The sequence below is a fragment of the Pimephales promelas genome, chromosome 22 (genome assembly GCF_988280905.1).
Source record: "Pimephales promelas chromosome 22, fPimPro1.hap1.1, whole genome shotgun sequence".
NCBI classification, from domain to species: domain Eukaryota; kingdom Metazoa; phylum Chordata; class Actinopteri; order Cypriniformes; family Leuciscidae; genus Pimephales; species Pimephales promelas.
Window position 1 is genome coordinate 26,409,343 of NC_142790.1, and position 20,123 is coordinate 26,429,465.

The window sequence follows — 20,123 nt, forward strand, 5'->3', positions numbered from 1 at the left end:
CACACCATTCTGTGTAAACCCTAGAAATGGTTGTGTGTGAAAATCCTCTGAAATACTCTGGCACCAACAACCATGCCACACTCAAAATTGCTTAAATCATGACATTCAGTTTGGAGTTCAGGAGATTGTCTTGACCAGGACCACACCCCTAAATGCATTGAAGCAACTGCCATGTGATTGGTTGATTAGATAATTGCATTAATGAGAAATTGAACAGGTGTTCCTAATAATCCTTTAGGTGAGTGTATATACTGTATATATATATATTTTTTTAATTGGGCAGCGTGTGTATAGTGCGCTACTGGTGACGAAATTTGTAAACACACAAACCTCAGAACACACAAACAAAAAATAATTGAGATCAGACAAGGTCACACATTATAAAATCTTTATTAACTATACATCTTTATTAAAACAAATCATAGTTTGCTAAAAAATAAAAGAATGCTTTTCCAGTCCCATCTTTATCCAAAGACATCCTAGCTTGGGGTAAATCACAAATCTCTCTTTTGCATAGACTAAACGCTCAACATCAGGACAAAAATCAGGGTTAGGACAAGATTGATTTTATGGCGCAAAAGTGCTTCTCGGTAAAACCACATTTATTATTCCATCTCTGGGGTCCTACATTAACTTTGTGGTGGCAGCATGGTGGCCAATAAAGGGTTACATTTTTTGGCGGGAATATTACAAAGGTTGGGGGGGAAGACACATTGTGGGCTGTTATTTAATGTTTTTGAGCCCAATTAAGTTGGTAGTTGACGGAGGTCTTGTATTTTTTAGTACAATTACCTACAGTACTTTAACATGAGTAAATGTCTAAAGTTGAATTTAAAGCTTTGGCCATAATGCTAGATAACACATATCTTATTCCGACATGTCAGTTTGTGATTCTAGCATGCGTTAAATCATAGCAGCCTTAAAGAGAAATTATTATTAAAGTCAACATGAAACCATAAACATAACCCTAAAAGTGAATCAGGATTAGTGGAAAATGCGTATTACAGAATTGATTCAATTGTTTTCTGCAATAACCTTTATAAACATCAATGTTAACCAGTGTTTAGTGTGTTTTAACTCTTTCCCTGCCATTGACATAAACCTTCGTTATATATTAGACAATGGTTGTCCGCCATTGACATTGTTTTCACTGTTATATGCGTTATATTCTGGGCGCCATGTACCGGTACATTTTGTGAAAATGATCAAAAATGATCTTAAAAATGATTTTGAAAACATGCTGGCGGGGAAAGAGTTGATATTGGCAAGATTTTAGGCTGCATTACATAAAATGGAGGATTTATCTACAACATTTGAACTAACAGCCCACACAGTCTAGATGACAGATGACTAGATAACCAACATATAAAGACAAAAGCAAGAACAATCTGATGGATCATGCACAGGAAAACGTAAATCAGGTCAGTTTTAATTTCATGTTGACTTTATTAGATTAACAGGTAGATTTATTTTGACTGCAAAAATGACCAGTTTGTGCACTAATATATCTTTTAGATATTGGATAACAATAATAAAAAAAAAATAAAGTCAAGCGTTCCCTTTATTAGCAAGTATGTCCTTCCCTTGAGAAAGTTCAAATGTGCATCAGTCATGTCAATTCCAGCTTATCTTCAGATACATGATTGAAGCTTTAATAAAGTATCAAAATAGGTACAATATGAAAATAATTACATTATGCCACTTTCTCCAGTCTGTTTCTCTAGGCAGTCAGACGGGCGTCCATTTAATAGCATTGAGTTTTTCTACAAATTTAAACATTGTGAGAATTGATGCTCGATTTATGCTGATTTGTTTGGATTAAAAAAACTAACATTTTCAACCTGGATAACAGGTTATGCTTTGCCAATATTGGATATATCTACAGAGCCCGCACATGACATGCAGGGGAAAAAAATGTATATTGTGGCCACGAATTAAAGGAGTAGTTCACTTCAAAAAAAACTTTTGCTGATAATTTACTCACCCCCATGTCATCCAAGCTTGTCCATGTCATTCTTTCTTCAGTCGAAAAGAAATTAAGGTTTTTGATGAAAACATTCCAGGATTTTCTCCATATAATGAACTTCAATGGGTACCAAACGGTTCAAGGTCCAAATGAGAGTTTCTGTGCAGCTTCAAAGGGCTTTAAACGATTCCAGACGATGAATAAGGGTCTTATCAAGTGAAACGATCGCTCATTTCAAAAATAAATAAAAAAGTTTAAGTTTTATAAGCTCAAATGCTCGCCTTGCTCTGTTTTGTGATGCGCGTTCATGACTCTCCTGTTCGAACTCGTTCATTAAAATGAACGAATCTTTATTCGAGTCATTTGGTTCATTCAACGAACAAAAAGAACGAAATGACTCAAAAAAAGATTTGTTCATTTTGATGAACGAGTTCGAACAGGAGAGTCACACAGAACAGAGCAAGGCGAGCATTTGCGCTTATAAAATTTGTTATATATTTTTGATCTTTTCACTTGATAAGACCCTTATTCACAGTCTGGTGTCATTTAAAGCCCTTTGAACAGTTTGCACTGAAACTGTCATTTGAACCATGAACCGTTTGGTACCCATTTAAGTCCATTATATGGAGAAAATCCTGGAATGTTTTCATCAAAAACCTTAATTTCTTTTCGACTGAAGAAAGAATGACATGGACATCTTGGATGACATGGGGGTGAGTAAATTATCAGCAAAAGTTTTTTAAAAGTGAACTACTCCTTTAACAATCCTCGAATTCTCACGACTTGCTATTATATCAGCACGTTTTACGAATTCGCTTCTTCGTTTTAAGTAAATCGTGCGCAGGATACAATAAATCGTCCCTTTGTTTTACTAAGTTGTAATAATTCATTTACTTATTTTAGGTAAATTAAAACAAGGGAATTAATTAATTAAACATGGCCAAAGTGTACTAAAATGAGGGAACGATTTCTTAATTTGTGCGAATAAATTTCTTAATTCGCTGCCAGGATATATATATATATCTTTTTTGTCCGCATGTCATGTGTGGGATTCTGTAGATATCAAACCAACATTCAGAAAATGTGTTTATTACTGTAAATTTAATTATTTATTACTCTGCCCAGAACACAACAGTGTCGGCCCAGATCCGGCCCACATCTGGCACACGTGGATTGCACGATGTTGCTGTCTGGGTGGTTAACTAAATTACTATTTTGAAAAAAATCAAGAACGTCATGGCAGTTTCACAAAACCTATCAATCCTTCCAATCGCTTACCAGATTTAATAATATTTTAAAAGTACACACAAAGAAGTGTTCATATCATTTGAATGCAAACAGATATGGCTCGATATCAAAGGGGAGGAGTCCAACTTTCTAGCAGCTGAAAGCGATCCAAGAACATCTTCAACAGGAAACACAATGCTAAAATGTCTGAGTTTCCCATCCGGAGAACATAGCGAGGGTTTCGATGTTACGTAGTGAATTGTCCAATTGAAAGTGGACTTCCACTGTGTGTCAATTGTTTGTCAGGGTTAGTTCCTCTCCTCCTACCTGTTCACTGTATGGAAGGAAAGCATCCGTCACTGGAGTCTGTCAGCTGGTGTATTTGATCTTGGATATCTGTGGTGGGGCGGTTAAGGTGGAGGTCGTGGACACCACAGGGGTCATGGTGGCGTTTCGGCTGCTCACGAACATGGGATCCAAACAGGCCACTTTGGCGGCGAAGAACGCGTGGATGCAGTGGAGAACCGCGAAGAGGTTGGAGAACTCCAGTTCCTGGAAGCATCAGGGGGGAAAAAAATGATAATGAAGGTTTGCTGGAGAAAAGGAGGCAGCCTCAAGCAGGAATCAGATCAAACTCGGTGCATGAAAGTGCTTATACTTACAGCCCACAGGCGGGAAATAATCAAACAATAATTCATATCAACGCACTTTATTTTTATCTGCTTCCTTCAGCTATTTCTTTTGCACTTGCAAGATTATGACGTTTCGAAAAGTTCCCAAAGAAATGAGGTTACCATAAGTGTATGATATCCCTCCCTATGTGCTATGTGAAAATGCTAATGCTTTCATAAACCGAATATGAAGCCAAAAACAAAAACAAAAGCGAAAAGTAAACTTACCTTTGCTTCAATAAGTTTTGTGTCTTGATTCTGGAACAGGAATTTGATTTTACTCTTTCCATCATCTGATGATCCTTTAAGCTGAGAGAACTTGTATCTCCACAGCACTGCCTGTAATGAGGGTTTCAATTATGCATATTAATAACTTTTTTTACATTTTCATACTGTTCATTAAACTGTTGTTGTTTATTGTTTTGTTTTTTTGACTGGATTTTATCTAGCTTACATGTTTCCCTCATGTTTTTTTTAATTAAAATAAAGTCTGTTGTGAACATGACTTGAAGAGACTTGGATGTTTTGTTCCATCACATAAATCCTACTTATAAAGTGAATTTTGCATGTTTTTTTTAGTTGAAAAATAAGGACGTCCAATCATAAAGATGTGACTTTATATGCATGACCTTATTTAACAAACTAAATAGCAACCGTTCAAATGTGTGGGGTTGGTACGATTTTCTAAATGTTTTTCAACGTTTTTATGCTCACGAGGCTGCATTCGTGTGATTAAATTACAGTAAAAGCAGTAATATTGTGAAATATTATTACAATTTAAAAGATCTGTTTTCTATATGAATATACTGTAAAATGTAATTTATTCCTGTGATCAAAGCTGAATTTTCAGCATCGTTACTCCAGTCTTCAGGGTCACATGACCCTTCAGAAATCACTCTAATATGCAGATTTTCTGCTCAAGAAACATTTCTGATTATTATAAAGTGAAAACTTTTAAACAGTAAAAATCCTTTTAAAATAACACAATGGCTTCCACACAAAACTGCACAATAAATATTGATTAAATATTGATGTAATGAGAACTTGATGTTAAAATAAGACACCAAGACACCCAGAAATGCACACTTGAGGTTCCTGTCTCACCTTTGACGCGGCATCGAAGCACACGAAGCCCATACTGAAATCTATGGTGAGTCCCATGAGATGACTGTCCACAATGCAAGCGTATGTTTTACACTGAAACAGGAGATGCTTGGCATTGTTAATCAGACACGAGGCAGACTGGCAAACACAAACATCTCAATCTCCTAAATGTCTAATTAGGATGATAAGTGTCGTACATAATTATTTTGGGAGAAAAATAAACAAGCGGTGTTGTTTTTTTTGGCACGAGGCACGGTGTCTGCGTTAGTTTGGTTTACTGGGACAAATTGGCAACGATTTTATTTGTGCCACCTTGTTTTCCATGAATGTGAAATGGTCCTGCTATTGTTGCTAGAATATGGAATATAGATTTGCTTCAGTGCTACAGGACTGTAAATGCCATACTTGCATATAATGTAATGAATTTGAAATATACATAGTAATTGGATCCTACATGGATCAGTGTGTGTTTCTTCAACTATGGACACATTTGATCCAGTGGACTTATTAAAAGACTATTCACACTTGTTTAATTTGTCTACTTACAATGTCCAACAGTGTATATACATGAATTACAGAAGCTAAATAGAATTTCCACTAATTATTTATTGTAAGAAATCAAGTATTCTGGGATATTTTTTGGAAAGAAATTGCAAGCAAGGTTAATTTTACAGATAACATTTTATGTCCACATAATTAAATAATACTTTCACACCATGGTTCTTACTATAAGTAAAACATTTATGTTTACTGAAATAAAGCTTAAATATAATAAAATATAAACATTAATTGAAAAACTTAAACTAAACGAAAATCTGAAATGTTGCCTTGACTATAAATTAAAACAAGTTTAGGTTGACTAGAAATAAATCGAAACTAGAACTAAATTAAACCTAAATATAATTAGCAATTATAAAAAAAATTCTACTGTTTCACACTTTTAACACTGCATAATTTTGACACAATTACAGGTTAATTGGAAACTATGGCAAAAGTCTTTTGAAACTAGGTTCATAAGTCCTATTTTTTTCTTCATACATTATGCCTTTAAATTCATCTCAAACTTTTTATTTACAATATATATATTTCACGCATTAAAACTGAAAAGTTTAAATATTTTAAATGTTTTACACATTGTATCGTTTTCAAAAATGTTATTCAAATTTTTTATGGTGGATTTTCATATTTTCGTATGAAAGTTTGGATCATGGACAGGGGCAAAACAACCAAAGTTAAACCCAGGATTATATTATATTAATGTCTCCTAACAAAAGATGTTTTTATGGTGCGTTTTTGAACAATGTGTTTCCTTCTAGTACTGATTAGCAAATCACACTTATTCTCTCTTTGGCAAGGCCTCAATCACTCAGAGATTGCGTTGTTCAGATGGCAGCCAACATTGTCTGGCAGGTGCAGTTTAATTCGCCTCGATCTGATCTCAGCTCTGTCTGTTTACCGTGCCAAGAAGATAGAGACACAACTTCACCACTGAAATTGCCATTTAGTCCGTCGGAGGAAAACACAATTAAGTTTAGATCGCGCTACCTTAAGGAAGGTTCAGTACCTGTATTCGTTCCACTTCGAAGAACGTGGCCATCTGAAAGGCTTTCTCCCACAGAAGCAGCTCACATTCCAGCTCCACGCTAAAGAAGATGTCCTCTCCAGAGTCCGTCTGAACACTGAAGCAGTGCTTTCGTTTGTCCACCAGCTCAATGTCCTAAAATAAGCAATTTGTTTAGAATGGTGAAGCATAGATAACATTATACATTTCGTTTTTTTAATGTATTTTAGACATGAAAGAGATTTCAAATAGTGTATATATATATATATATATATATTCATTTAAAAAAGTGTGAGATCTAACAAATGTGCAATGCTGTAAATGTAGTTTTTGTTTTGTTGAGTTTTCTATTTGTTCCAAAATAAAAGCATATTCATGTGTGATGTTAAATGCAAATAATAAGAATAACATTATGCTATTTAAGCTATTCTGCTTATGTTTGAACTTTCACTAGCATGCAAAAATCTAAACAAAATAAGGAATTTGTATTATAATTAATTTAAATATATATATTGTCCCTTGATTTCTTGTCACTGGTGTCAAAACTTGTATTTTGAAAATATAAAAAGTTGAGGAAATGTACATCCAAGGTTACTATTGTCACTGGTGGTGCTACCCTTTTTCTCATTTGTGAAATAAAAATAACTAATACTAAACTAAAGAACAAAAGCCAAGTTGTGCTGTCACGGCTAGTTCGGTTTACTCTGTTCAAGGACTCTTATTTTGATTTTCATTTCAGTCTTGTTTCCTTGGTTGTCACGGGCTGTGTCCAAAATTGCCCCCTATATATTGCCCCTATTCACTATTCCCTACATTACCCCACTAATATATAGACCACATGTATGACCACACATTAGCATTGGCTGGTCCAGCCTGAAAAATGCATTTTTTTTGTCATGATTTGATTGTTTAGAAACAAAAATTTGGAAATCGTTAAATTTCACTGGTAATTTTTTTATCGTAAGCTTGGTGAACAGCTTTGGAGAATTTGACGTTTCCCCATTCAAAAAATAGGAGGTACTTGCATGACTAAAATAGCTGCCCGAGGCGTTTCAAAGATGGCCGCCAAGTGAGATGACTTGCCTTAAAGTGTACTTACAGTGTACTTACCTAGAAAGTACTGGCTAATATAAGGTAAGTACATGGAACAGGGGTAGGTTAAGGGTTAGTACTAGTTATTACCCATTAATTGTAGTTACTAAAATAAGCACATAGTATTTACATGGGTAACTGGACTGTAAAAGGAAGCGTTACCAAAGGGACTTTGTTATAACTCAATAAATAACCACAGAACAAGAACCTACAGGAGGATGGGGCACGGATTTATCACCTATTAAATATCTGATATCATCACAGTATTCATTTGTAAGGCCAGTGTCAGTTCTAGAGTGAGAAACTTCAGCTTGTACCTTCAGTATCTTGAACATGATCTCGTAGACGGAGAAGCTCTTCTCGGCTCTGGTCCAGTCCCAGGTGGTGACCTGGAGGGGTTTAGATTGCTGTCAGTCTCCAGAAGTCACACACAGTTCATTATTCGGCTCAGTCAGAGAACTCACTGTGTCCCCGAAGGGATGATTCAAATGCTACATGAAATAAACAAAGTCCTGCTCGCCGACGAAAGAGTGAAACCCCCCTGAGATCTCGTGAAGGAGAATGACTCACGCTGAGCATCTGCAGTAACCTCTAATACCCGAAGGCCAGTGAAGATGATCATGATGGAACAGAGAATTCACGAGTGTTTTCTTCAGACTCAAGAGGCTCAGAGCAGAGTTTTCAAATGTCAGAACACCAGTCAAAAACAGACAAACACACACACACACACACACACACACACACGTTGTGTTCTCATGTTTTATGGGGACTTTCCGTAGACATAAAGATTTTTATACTGTACAAAGTGTATTTTCTTTCACTTAAACTAACCCTACCCCTAAACCTACCCATCCTAGACAGTTTCAGCATTTTTACATTTCCAAAAAACATCACTTATTATAATTTATAAGCTGTTTTCCTCATGAAGACCAACAAATGTCCCCATAAGGACAAGGATTTTGAATAGTGCAATCTTCATGTCCCCATAATGTATGGTTTACCAGGCCACCCACACACACACACACACACACACACACACACACACCCACACACACACTCTCGGTCTTACTGTGTATGATTCATCAGGGCATGTTATTTATTGTTTGTCCAAGAAAACAATATTATCTAATTAAAACTGTAGGAGGAGTTCATTAAAGTATGAGGCCTGAAAATGCCAAAAACTGCACAAACATCTAAGAGGAAGTTCAAAATGGCTGACTTCCTGTTGTGTTTAGGGATACGCTCCAAGAGACTTTTTTGTAGGTATTGGGCCATTACAAGTATGCACTGAATTTCGTACACGTACGTGAAATGTAACAGGAGGCGCACTCCGTTGAACCTTCATGGGTGGCACTATCGAGCCATTTTACACCACCCATTCTGAAACGCATATCAGTCAGATGTAAATTTTCACCAGTTCTGACGCGTGTGCAAATTTTTGTGAGTTTTTGTGCATGTTTAGGTCAGAAAACTCTATTATTGAATAAAATAAATAAATGTAATAAATTAATAAATACATGTAAAAGCAATGATTTTGAAAAGCAAAAAAATAACGATAACAATAACAATACTAACCTTTACACTTAATATATTTCTGGTGATGAAGTCATGCATAATAAATGCTTGTTTTTTTTTTTAATATATTTTTTTAAATAAATAAATCATTTTTAATAAATAATAGTTTTGGATAAATATAATTATTTTAATAAATAAATGTAATAATAAACCCTTTTTTGTTTCTTTTCACATTTTTTTGATCTTGTTTATTCGACAATGTAACTGCCAATAAAATAAATTATGAAATGCCTTTCAATTACAACCTAGTGACATATAGAGACACTTTTGACAATCCACTAAATTCCCAGTTGCTAATATCAAGTCATTTCTTCCACTTGATTGTCCTGTGTTACTCAGAAATGTGGGTTCAGAACACTGTTTATTTCATGTCGGAGGTCAACGAACATTCGAAACTATCTTAACCAAAATTAGATTTGTGCACCTGAACTCTTTTCATGCCAAAAATGCTTTGAAATCGAACTTTCTACCCAATGCTTCCTCAAAAGCATCATGTCAAGTGTTTATTGCCCTGAGCGGAGAACATCTGAACAAGCTGAAATAACCCGAAAGAGCCTTTGTACAAACTGCTGAGCGCTGTAAGTCCTCTCCATCTGCGTATCCCATAATAGTTTCCACATCCAAACTTCTGATCTTCCTCCCACTCCACCTTCAAATTACGATTAATGGCAGATTGGATGAAGCTCTTTGATGTCTCGATCTCGTCAGGATAAATTAATTAAGTGGCAACATGTACAAGCAGCAACTACAGCGATTCCTCATTTCATTCAGGACTGAACCATCTGATGTGAAATACAGGGGGAGTCATCAGTGTTATCTCCATTAATGAGACACTTCTCAGATTATCATGCATGTTTTAGCCCAAATTATTTCCCAGAATTATGATGAAGGCGTTTAAGTTAATTGCTGATTGTGTACAGAGATTTGGCTTTATTGAATGGAGGTGTTAGAGCATCAGGTTAGGTGATTTAGACTGCGGCTGGACAGAATAATGGATTTCATAAAGTCGATAATAACTGAAGCAAATAATGTGGAGTGAAAATGGGCAATTCTTTAAAGAACTGTTCATCTGTCATTATGTACTCATCCTAATTTCATCCCATGTTATATTTATATAATATTATTGCATTCATTCATCTTTTAAAATAGTAAATAGTTTACATTTTACCGGTAATTTCAGTTTCAGTAATTTTGTTATGTGCTTCTCTCATTTGTATTAGTTTATATATATATATATATATATTAGTGCTGTCAAATCGATTAATCAATAGGGCTGGGCAACGATTAATCACGATTAACGAATCCAAAAATAAAAGTTTGTGTTTACATAATATATGTGTGTGTAGTGTGTATAATTATTTTGTATATATATAAATACACACACATGCATGTATATATTTAAGAAATATTTGCATGTACTGTATATATTTATACATAATTTATATTAAATATATATATATAAATATTTTCTATATTAATAACTCATTTTTCTTAAATATATACATGCATGTGTGTGAATTTTTATATACAAAATAATTATACACAGAACACACATATATTATACACACAAACTTTTATTTTGCATGCGATTAATATAATGTGTGATGCGATTAATTACAATCGATTTGACAGCACTAATATATATATATATATATATATGGGATTTCAATTGTAGTATTAGTAATGAAAGGAGGGAAGAAATAATAACCGAATTTGCATTTTTTGGGTCAAGTATTCCTTTAACAATTCTTCAGTGTAATGAACTGCTAACAACTGAACAACTCAGGAAAAGTTATAACAAGAGTCTGAAGTGCTTTCATAATCCTCACCATTTCTTTCAGCCAATGTTGCCCCAAGTAGAACAAATATTGCGAGCTACGCTAAATATAAAATCATATAAAAGTCAGCGACTGAAACTGAAAGGCTCTTGATGCAGTAAAGCATGCAGAAGAACTCACTGGAGGTGCGGAGAATTTGAAGAGAGACGAACCCCTCAAGGCAAGAAACTTTGGTGTGTACATTCGGTCCTGAACAGAATCTTGTTCTTTCTCATCTACCCAGCCCATATATACGATCTAAAAGACAGAAAAACACAAAAAGAACGTGTCAAATAGGAGACGGAAGAACTAAGACGTTCCAAGTAATTAGTCTGCACAGAATATTCAGGAAGAAACTCCACATTCATCAAATCGAACATTTGTCAAACAATGAAGCCCAATTCAAAGCGCCGAGATCATTTAAAATGTCACGACACTCCTGCATGAGAGGTCATGCTCTAAAATCAAACACTGTGAGCAAGTCTCTGTCAGTCTGTGTGATGCCACGTCGGTTTGAGGAGCACGGCATCAGGCGATGGGCCCTGTGAACTCGACTCTTGGCTTTCTGCAGGGGACGTGCGTCACAGCGCAAGAACAACACTGCTTCTTGTCAGAAAACATCATCGTGGGGCTTCATTCTAGTGCGCTTGAGCCACTCGCTCTTTCAGGGCTTTATCTGGATCTCTGCAGGCTTTCTGTCACTCTTTTAAGGTCCAATTCGCACCTTCTCACGCATTCAGATTCAGTTCTCTCACCTGCTGGTTCACCGGGAAGTTTCTGTTGATCTTCTTCACCTGCAATACAATTAGAAAGATTGAACAGACTTTTTGGAAATGTGTTTGTTTAGGTAAAAATACATACTGAAATAAATACGTTTAGATATTATATAAAATGTGTAGACCTGTAAAATAGTTATATTTATTATAAAAAAAATATGTATTTAAAGATTATGCGTGCACTATAAGAATTAACAGATTATATTGTTAAAATATATTAAAAGATATACTGAAATATAATATATATATATATATATATATATAACGGTTAATCATGATTATTTTGTATATAAAAATTCAGACACATGCATGTATATATTTAAGAAAAATGTGTTATTAATATATAAAATATTGATATATATATATATATTTAATATAAATGATGTATAAATATATATATACAGTATATACATGCAAATATTTAAATGTATACATGCATGTGTGTATTTATATATAAAAAATAATTATACACACTACACACACATATATTATGTAAACACAAACTTTTATTTTGGATAAGATTAATCATTGCACAGCCCTATATATATATATATATATATATATATATATTTAAAAGTATATATATATATATATATATATATATATATATATATATTTAAAAGTGTGTGTATATATATATATATATATATATACTTTTAAATATATTAAATATATAAAGATGATGTATGTACTACAAGAATTAACAGATAAGATTGTAAAAAATATATTTATATTAACATATTATAAAAACGATATACTAATATATATATATATATATATATATATATACCTTTAAATATATTTTTAAATATTTATAATATATATTTAATAGATTTAATGTATATCTTTTTAAATATCTATTGAAATTATTATTTTATATTTATATTGAAATTGAAAATAAGCAAATATATTTTAAATGTTCTGTATATTATTATCATTTTTTTATTATATCTATATACCTTTAAATATATTTTCATACTTAGAATAATATATAATATAAAGGCCTGTACATTTTTGGCCATGAAATCTGTGGAAAAGCTGTGAGTTCATGGCAGCACTACTTTCTTTGTTCCACCAATGCCAAACAAATGTAGTTTTTTTTAGATTTACATTTTTCAATTCATTTCATTTTTATCCAAAGTGACTTACAGATAAGGAACATCGCAAATAATTTACTGTATCATAAATCTACCTAAAACAAGAAACACTAAGTATAAACGCACTTTAGGGATGAAAATAATCCACAAAACGAAACTGCATGACCCCTTTAATATCAACGTTTTATGAATCCTTTTAAATCGAAGATCATACGTCACTCCCTAGCAACAACCTCTGCTTCCTGACTGCAAGGAGATTTTCTAGACATCTCAATCATAAATCATAACAAAAGGCCAACGAAATACGGCAATCTGCTTCACAGATATAAAATAAAGCGCTGTGGTGATCACCGTATGACCTTTACCGTGTCTCAGCTCAATTATTCAAGTAGCAGATAAAAGAACACCGTAAATCTTGTGAGTTTCAGACCAACCAAGGTACTAGTGTGTCCAGAGCCCAGTAGAGAGTCGCTGCCGCCGTGAAGCTTTATTCAACATTAACATTCTTACTAGCTTCATTACCCACGTAACCCCGGCCAGTCACCGCTGCCTCACAAATGACTCTAATAGTTCCATTTGAATGTGGAATGAGGCTTTATCTTCCTCGCAGGAAATGGACTGAAAGCTCATCCAGATGGTCCCTCTGTAGGATAATCCAAAGTTAACGCTAAAACACATTGTCGTGAGGAGCAAACTCATCTTCTTTGAGAGGATTTTTTTTGGCAAATGCTAAACACACTCAAAATAATGAACGCAAGATTGATTTTTGCACGGGGATGCTCAAAAGTGAATGATCTGTGCCACGAGGCACACTCTGCGTTCCCTAGTAATTAAGAGTGAAATCCTTCATTGTGCGGGAAATGCCATTTTAAGGCCTTAATTCTACTGCAATGAGGGGATTACAACACATGACCTGCCTGGAGAAAATTAAAATTTATGAGTCACCTCCATCACTGAGCATTAATGTAGTTTATCGTTGTGTGTTCAGTTGATTTAGGTTCGGTACACTCTACTGCTTGCTCTCCAGAGACACTAAAGCATAATAAAAGCCCTGATGTACTTCAAGCGAACTAGAAGAACGAACTGCGTGACGTCATTTGACAAGGAGGATCATGTGACACTGAAGACTGGAGTAATGATGCTGAAAATTCAGGAATAAATTACAGTTCTTATGAATTGCAATAATATTTCACAATACGACTGTTATTCTTGATGAGTGAGACTAAAAAAAAATCTAACAGAACCCGAACTTTTGAACGGTAAGAATAAACATGATCAACTTTTCTTGTTTTGAATTCAAAATCCTGAAACTTTTTATTGAATTCTAGGATGACATTTTTTTACTTTGATTACAAAGTTTTACTGTGATTTCAGTCTTTAGGATATACACTATTCTTTGGTCACTCACATTATGAGACACAAAGGAAGCTTGCATTTGCCTAAGCAATCTGCGGTGTACTCACGTTGTGCTTGGTGAGGGCAGAAGTGTTAGTAGCGAGTGCTTGCAGCCAGTCGGTGCATTCGTCCGTACTGGGGCACTGAATGACCCCGCTGCACACCCCATCCACAGCAACCACTTGAAACGCATTTTGCCTGAAGAAATAAAAAAAATACGCACACTCAAGAGACATTCCACAACATGCAAAAATAGCAAACTAATATCTAATTCTCCTTTTTCAATTTGTTTAATTCAAAGCAATTTAATTCAATCTAATTTGAGAGTTTTCAATTACGTCCCACTTGATGCGCAAAAAGGTCTCATTTCAAATAGCTTAACCTCATCAAAGTTTGCATTTGATATTAAAGGTCTAATGCGGTTCATTTGGGAATGGCTGTGAATTAATATAACCCTTAAAAAAAACTAATTTAGGGGAAATCCTGTGAGACTAGAATCCAAACTGAATCACTAGATTAAAGAAAACACATCACATCAGGCACTGAAACTCTACAAAAGCCAGAGACAAAGTATAAGCAAACAATACACAGATTTCTTGTGTGGTTCTTGCTCAGCTCACCTGCAAATGTCAGTACCTGGGACGTACTGGGACAGACGCGCGTGCAATAGAGGGATGAGTCGAAGATCCACCCATCTCTTCTCCCAGCGCAACCCCGGAGACATCGGCCAAGACGAGCACGACAACGTGTCCTGCCACGGGTAGATCAGATGCTCAGATAAATAACCATAATATTAATAATAATTTGCTTAAATGTAAATATATTAATAAAAAATTAACAAATATTATTTTTTAATAAATAATAAAACAAAATATATATATTCATATTTATGGCAGTCTTCATTTCTTTGCTTCCAAACGTTAAAGCTTTTGTTGACAAACGATTTATAAAATGATTCACAAATTCACAATCTTGACCAAAACTCAGACAGACGGATGGACGGATGGATGGATTAAATTTGACTATGCAATAATACAATTAATATTTAGTATTAATTAAAAAAAATTGTTTATTATTATTTAAATTATATATATTTTTAAATAAAAAATATAAATGTATTACTATTGCAATAATACTATTATTATATGCAAAATAAAAAAAAATAATATTTAATAATAAAAGTGACAATAATAAAAATAATAATTTGGTAAAATGACTACTAATATTTATGTCTTAATTTCTTTGCTTTTTAAATAAGTGCAACTATATTGGCTAAAACTAAGAAAACCTTAAAGCTTCTCTCTCGTTTACAACAGATTTCTCAAACGGACGGACGGACAGACGGACGGATAGATAGAGGACATAGAAAAATGTACTAAATAGAAATGTATTACTATTGTAATACTATAGTCCAGTAAAATAAAAATTATAACAATTTAGTACAATGACAAATATTTATGCCTATCTTAATTTCTTTGCTTTTAAACATTAAACTATAAGGGTTTAAAGTGCCTAAAGTGTCACAAATGCACACTATCAAACTTGAGCCAATCTCAGACAGTCGTCAGATGAGTGTGTAGTGTTTTTAGGTGTTCACCGTGTTGTTGGGATGGTAGTTCAGATGCAGGCCACTGTCACACAACGGAGACGAGGTTCCACTGCTCTGATCACTTGGTATACCTGAAAAAAGAGAATAAACAGGTTATAAAACGACGTTATTTCATCGTAAATGTCACTTTGAAGACTTTGCCACGTGTAAGTTCTGTATTAACCGGTGAATGCTGCGTGTCCAAACACAGACGTACATGAGCAGTCTTCACACAGCGGCAGTTTCAGAAACGCAGGCGTCCTCTTCAGGAAAGACACAGTCAGAGTCACTTCCTCACCTGCGTTTCGCAGAACCTGCACCTGAGGATGGGAAACACACTCGCTTATTCTTTCATTACAATGGATGAGAATTAATTAGTCAAGCTTTTAAAGGGTGAGTCGAAAATACACACACAGTTTTGTTAAAAGATTGAACATAGTGCTAGAAGTATCCTTTCTGTGCTATCTGAAATGCATTATTATGCAAAAAAGATGAAACATACCACTTCTTCATGGCGATAACTCCTCACATTAATGCCGTTTATCTAATGACAATACAAGTAAAAGAGTGATGAAGAGCGAGTTATCAATAGATTCAGATTACCATTTAAAAGTTTTGGTCGGTAAGATTTTCAAGGCTGCATATATTTGATCAAAAATACAGGAAATAAAATGTAATATTGTAATATATTTAAAAATGAGTGATCAAAGCTGAATTCTCCAGTCTTCAGGGTCACATGATCCTTCAGAAATCTTTCTAATATGTTGATTTGGTGCTCAAGAAACATTTATTATTATTATCGATGATGAAAACAGTTGTGCTGCTTCATATTTGTTGTGGAAACCGTGATAGATTTTTTTTCAGGATTTTCTGATGAATAGAAAGTTCAAAAGATCCCAAACATTTGAACAGTAGTGATGCTTAATAATGGAGTACATCCACATCCACGACCAAGGACTTCATTAATTTTAAGGGTAGTCTATGTAAAATGAAATTGTTATGAGAATACTATGGCCATTATGAAGAATTCCCACGTCTAAAACAGGGCCTTCATGTTCAGAAAAATACATACATAATTCAAAACGAATATATAATTGAAATAACATTGCTATGAAACGACAACTCCAATTTCCATCAAAAAAGAAAGATGCTCCCTAAACATCCGCTGGCTGAAATTCAGTGAATTACATTAAAACATTGTGGGAGTTTTAAAGGGTCCTTAACATAGAAAGCATCTTAATCTTACGAACACATTAGTGTATTTGTGCGTACCTGGAGAATTCCGTCCCCGATAAACAAAAGTCCAGAAAGTTCCGCTGCAAAACAAAAGCATAAACCAATAAACAACTTGTTATTTTTGAGTACTAAAGGAGAAGAGCAAATAAACAGCTTACCCTTCTGTTCTTTTGATATTTTAGAGATCACAACAGGGATCTTGTGTTCAGCACCACCCTATGAAAAAATCATGACACAAAGACTGTCAAAGTCTCGCAAAAACTGCGAGTGAAAGCTGTGAGGATCTGCACAATCACCTTGATGCTCAAACCAAACCCTCCGATCGTCTGCCGACGGATCGTCACTGTTCTCTCCTGTAAAGAATCAAAGAAAACACGTCACTTTCATGCCACTCCGTGTTGTGTATGTTGGGGAAGAAAGGTGGTTTACCTTTCACTTCAATTTGGTCCATGAAACTGAGAAGGTACTTAATTATTTTTAATTGCCTCCTTTTCATGTTGATTTCCCAAGGGGAAAAACGGCACCATGCCAACAATGCCAGTAACTTAATTAAAGGGCAGTGAATACAACATGATCTATCAGTTTAAACCGTGTAAAACCTGCTGTCTACTGCCGTGACAGTGAGAGACGCAGCACACAATGGTCAAAAGACTCTGCTGCAAATGCCCGACAAAATTTCATTCTACTACAGACAATAAAGTTAAAACCAAAGGCAAAAGGTTAACTAAGGAGCTGAAGAATGACTGTCTCAAAGTTTTTCTATTCATACTGCACGATATTGTGATATCTATCTATCTATTTATCTATCTATCTATCTAAATTCTACATAAACGTATATATCTATACATATGTACACATAAACATATTGTATATCTATGTATCAATGCCTCTATGTATGTATGTATGTATGTATCTATGAATGTCTCTATGTATCTGTGTATGTCTCTATGTATCTATCTATTTATCTATCTATCAATGTATCTATCTATCTATCTATCTATCTATCTAAATTCTACATAAACATATATATCTATACATATGTACACATAAACATATTGTATATCTATGTATCAATGCCTCTATGTATGTTTCTATGTATGTATGTATGTCTCTATGTATCTATCTATCCATCCATCTATCTATCTATCTATCTATCTATCTATCTATCTATCTATCTATCTATCTATCTATCTATCTATCTATCTATCTATATATCTATCTATCTAAATTCTACATAAACATATATATCTATACATATGTACACATAAACATATTGTATATCTATGTATCAATGCCTCTATGTATGTTTCTATGTATGTGTGTATGTATCTATGTATCTGTGTATGTCTCTATGTATCTATCTATGTATCTATCCGTCTATCTATCTATCAATGAATCTATCTATCTATGGTCTATCTATCTAAATTCTACATAAACGTATATATCTATACATAAGTACACATAAACATATTGTATATCTATGTATCAATGCCTCTATGTATGTTTCTATGTATGTATGTATGTATCTGTGTATGTCTCTATGTATCTATCTATTTATCTATCTATCAATGTATCTATCTATCTATCTATCTATCTATCTATCTATCTATCAATGTATCTATCTATCTATCTATCTATCTATCTATCTATCTATCTATCTATCTATCTAAATTCTACATAAACATATATATCTATACATATGTACACATAAACATATTGTATATCTATGTATCAATGCCTCTATGTATGTTTCTATGTATGTATGTATGTATCTGTGTATGTCTCTATGTATCTATCTATCCATCTATCTATCTATCTATCTATCTATCTATCTATCTATCTATCTATCTATCTATCTATCTATCTATCTATCTATCTATCTATCTATCTATCGATCTATCTATCTATCTATCTATCTAAATTCTACATAAACATATATATCTATACATATGTACACATAAACATATTGTATATCTATGTATCAATGCCTCTATGTATGTTTCTATGTATGTGTGTATGTATCTATGTATCTGTGTATGTCTCTATGTATCTATCTATGTATCTATCCGTCTATCTATCTATCAATGAATCTATCTATCTATGGTCTATCTATCTAAATTCTACATAAACGTATATATCTATACATAAGTACACATAAACATATTGAAAAACGATAAAAAGGGATTAAGCTTATTATCAGCGTGTGTGTCTGATGTGAAATCCTGGTTTTCCTCAAATTTTTTGCACTTGAACGAAAGCAAAACTGAAGCTATCATTTTTAGTACCCCAGGAGTCTCTATTGGTCCAAATGCTGACCTGGGAGTTTTGGTCCCCTATGTTAAACCCTCAGTGACAAACTTGGGTCTTATTTTTGATTCTGCTCTTAAATTTGACAAACAGATAAGTGCCGTAGTTAAATCTAGTTTCTTTCAACTAAGACTATTATCTAAGGCAAAGAGCTTTTTGACATTTGCAGAGTTTGAGAGAGTGATTCATTTGTTCATTTCATCTAGACTTGACTATTGTAATTCTCTTTATATTGGAATGAGCCAGTCCAATATTAGTCGTCTTCAGATGGTCCAAAATGCAGCAGCCAGACTTTTGACTGGCACAAGGAAGTTTGATCATGTCACCCCAATACTGCGTTCGTTGCACTGGCTACCAGTTTGTCATAGAATAGAATTTAAAATTTTGCTTTTTGTTTTTAAAGCCATGAACAATTTAGCTCCAAGCTATCTGTCTGATCTTTTGAAACTAAATGACTGTACTAGATCACTGAGGTCATCTCAACAAAGATTGTTGATGGTTCCAAGATCAAGGCTGAAGACGAGAGGGGACCGTGCTTTTTCTGTTGTTGGTCCAAAACTATGGAATAGTCTTCCTGTATCTTTAAGATTAATATCCACTGAGTCTGTTTTTAAATCTAAGTTAAAAACCTACCTGTTTTCACTGGCCTACAAGTGTCCTTGATTGAATGTTGAATGGTCAAATTGGTGGTTTCGATGTAAACACCCCCCC

At 34.0% G+C, this 20,123-nt stretch overlaps 1 protein-coding gene across 13 annotated transcripts in view; it reads right to left on the bottom strand.

Annotated features, from left to right (window-relative positions):
• Positions 1–374: 374 nt before the first annotated feature.
• sntg1 (syntrophin, gamma 1) overlaps positions 375–20,123 on the bottom strand; it is a 109,116-nt gene continuing 89,367 nt past the window's right edge. For 12 of the 13 annotated variants that reach the window (XM_089125980.1, XM_089125982.1, XM_089125981.1 and 9 more), the window contains 15 exons: positions 17,402–17,458; positions 17,264–17,321; positions 17,142–17,185; positions 16,372–16,413; positions 16,054–16,189; positions 15,879–15,961; positions 14,902–15,032; positions 14,350–14,479; positions 11,769–11,807; positions 11,155–11,271; positions 7,939–8,010; positions 6,533–6,685; positions 4,969–5,061; positions 4,093–4,203; positions 375–3,745 (listed from right to left, as the gene is read on the bottom strand). In XM_089125980.1, the coding sequence (XP_088982106.1) occupies positions 3,563–3,745; positions 4,093–4,203; positions 4,969–5,061; positions 6,533–6,685; positions 7,939–8,010; positions 11,155–11,271; positions 11,769–11,807; positions 14,350–14,479; positions 14,902–15,032; positions 15,879–15,961; positions 16,054–16,189; positions 16,372–16,413; positions 17,142–17,185; positions 17,264–17,321; positions 17,402–17,458 (1,449 nt within the window). In that variant the 3' untranslated portion in view covers positions 375–3,562. The remainder of the gene's footprint in view (positions 3,746–4,092; positions 4,204–4,968; positions 5,062–6,532; positions 6,686–7,938; positions 8,011–11,154; positions 11,272–11,768; positions 11,808–14,349; positions 14,480–14,901; positions 15,033–15,878; positions 15,962–16,053; positions 16,190–16,371; positions 16,414–17,141; positions 17,186–17,263; positions 17,322–17,401; positions 17,459–20,123) is intronic. The other variant, XM_089125984.1, reaches the window with a different exon arrangement.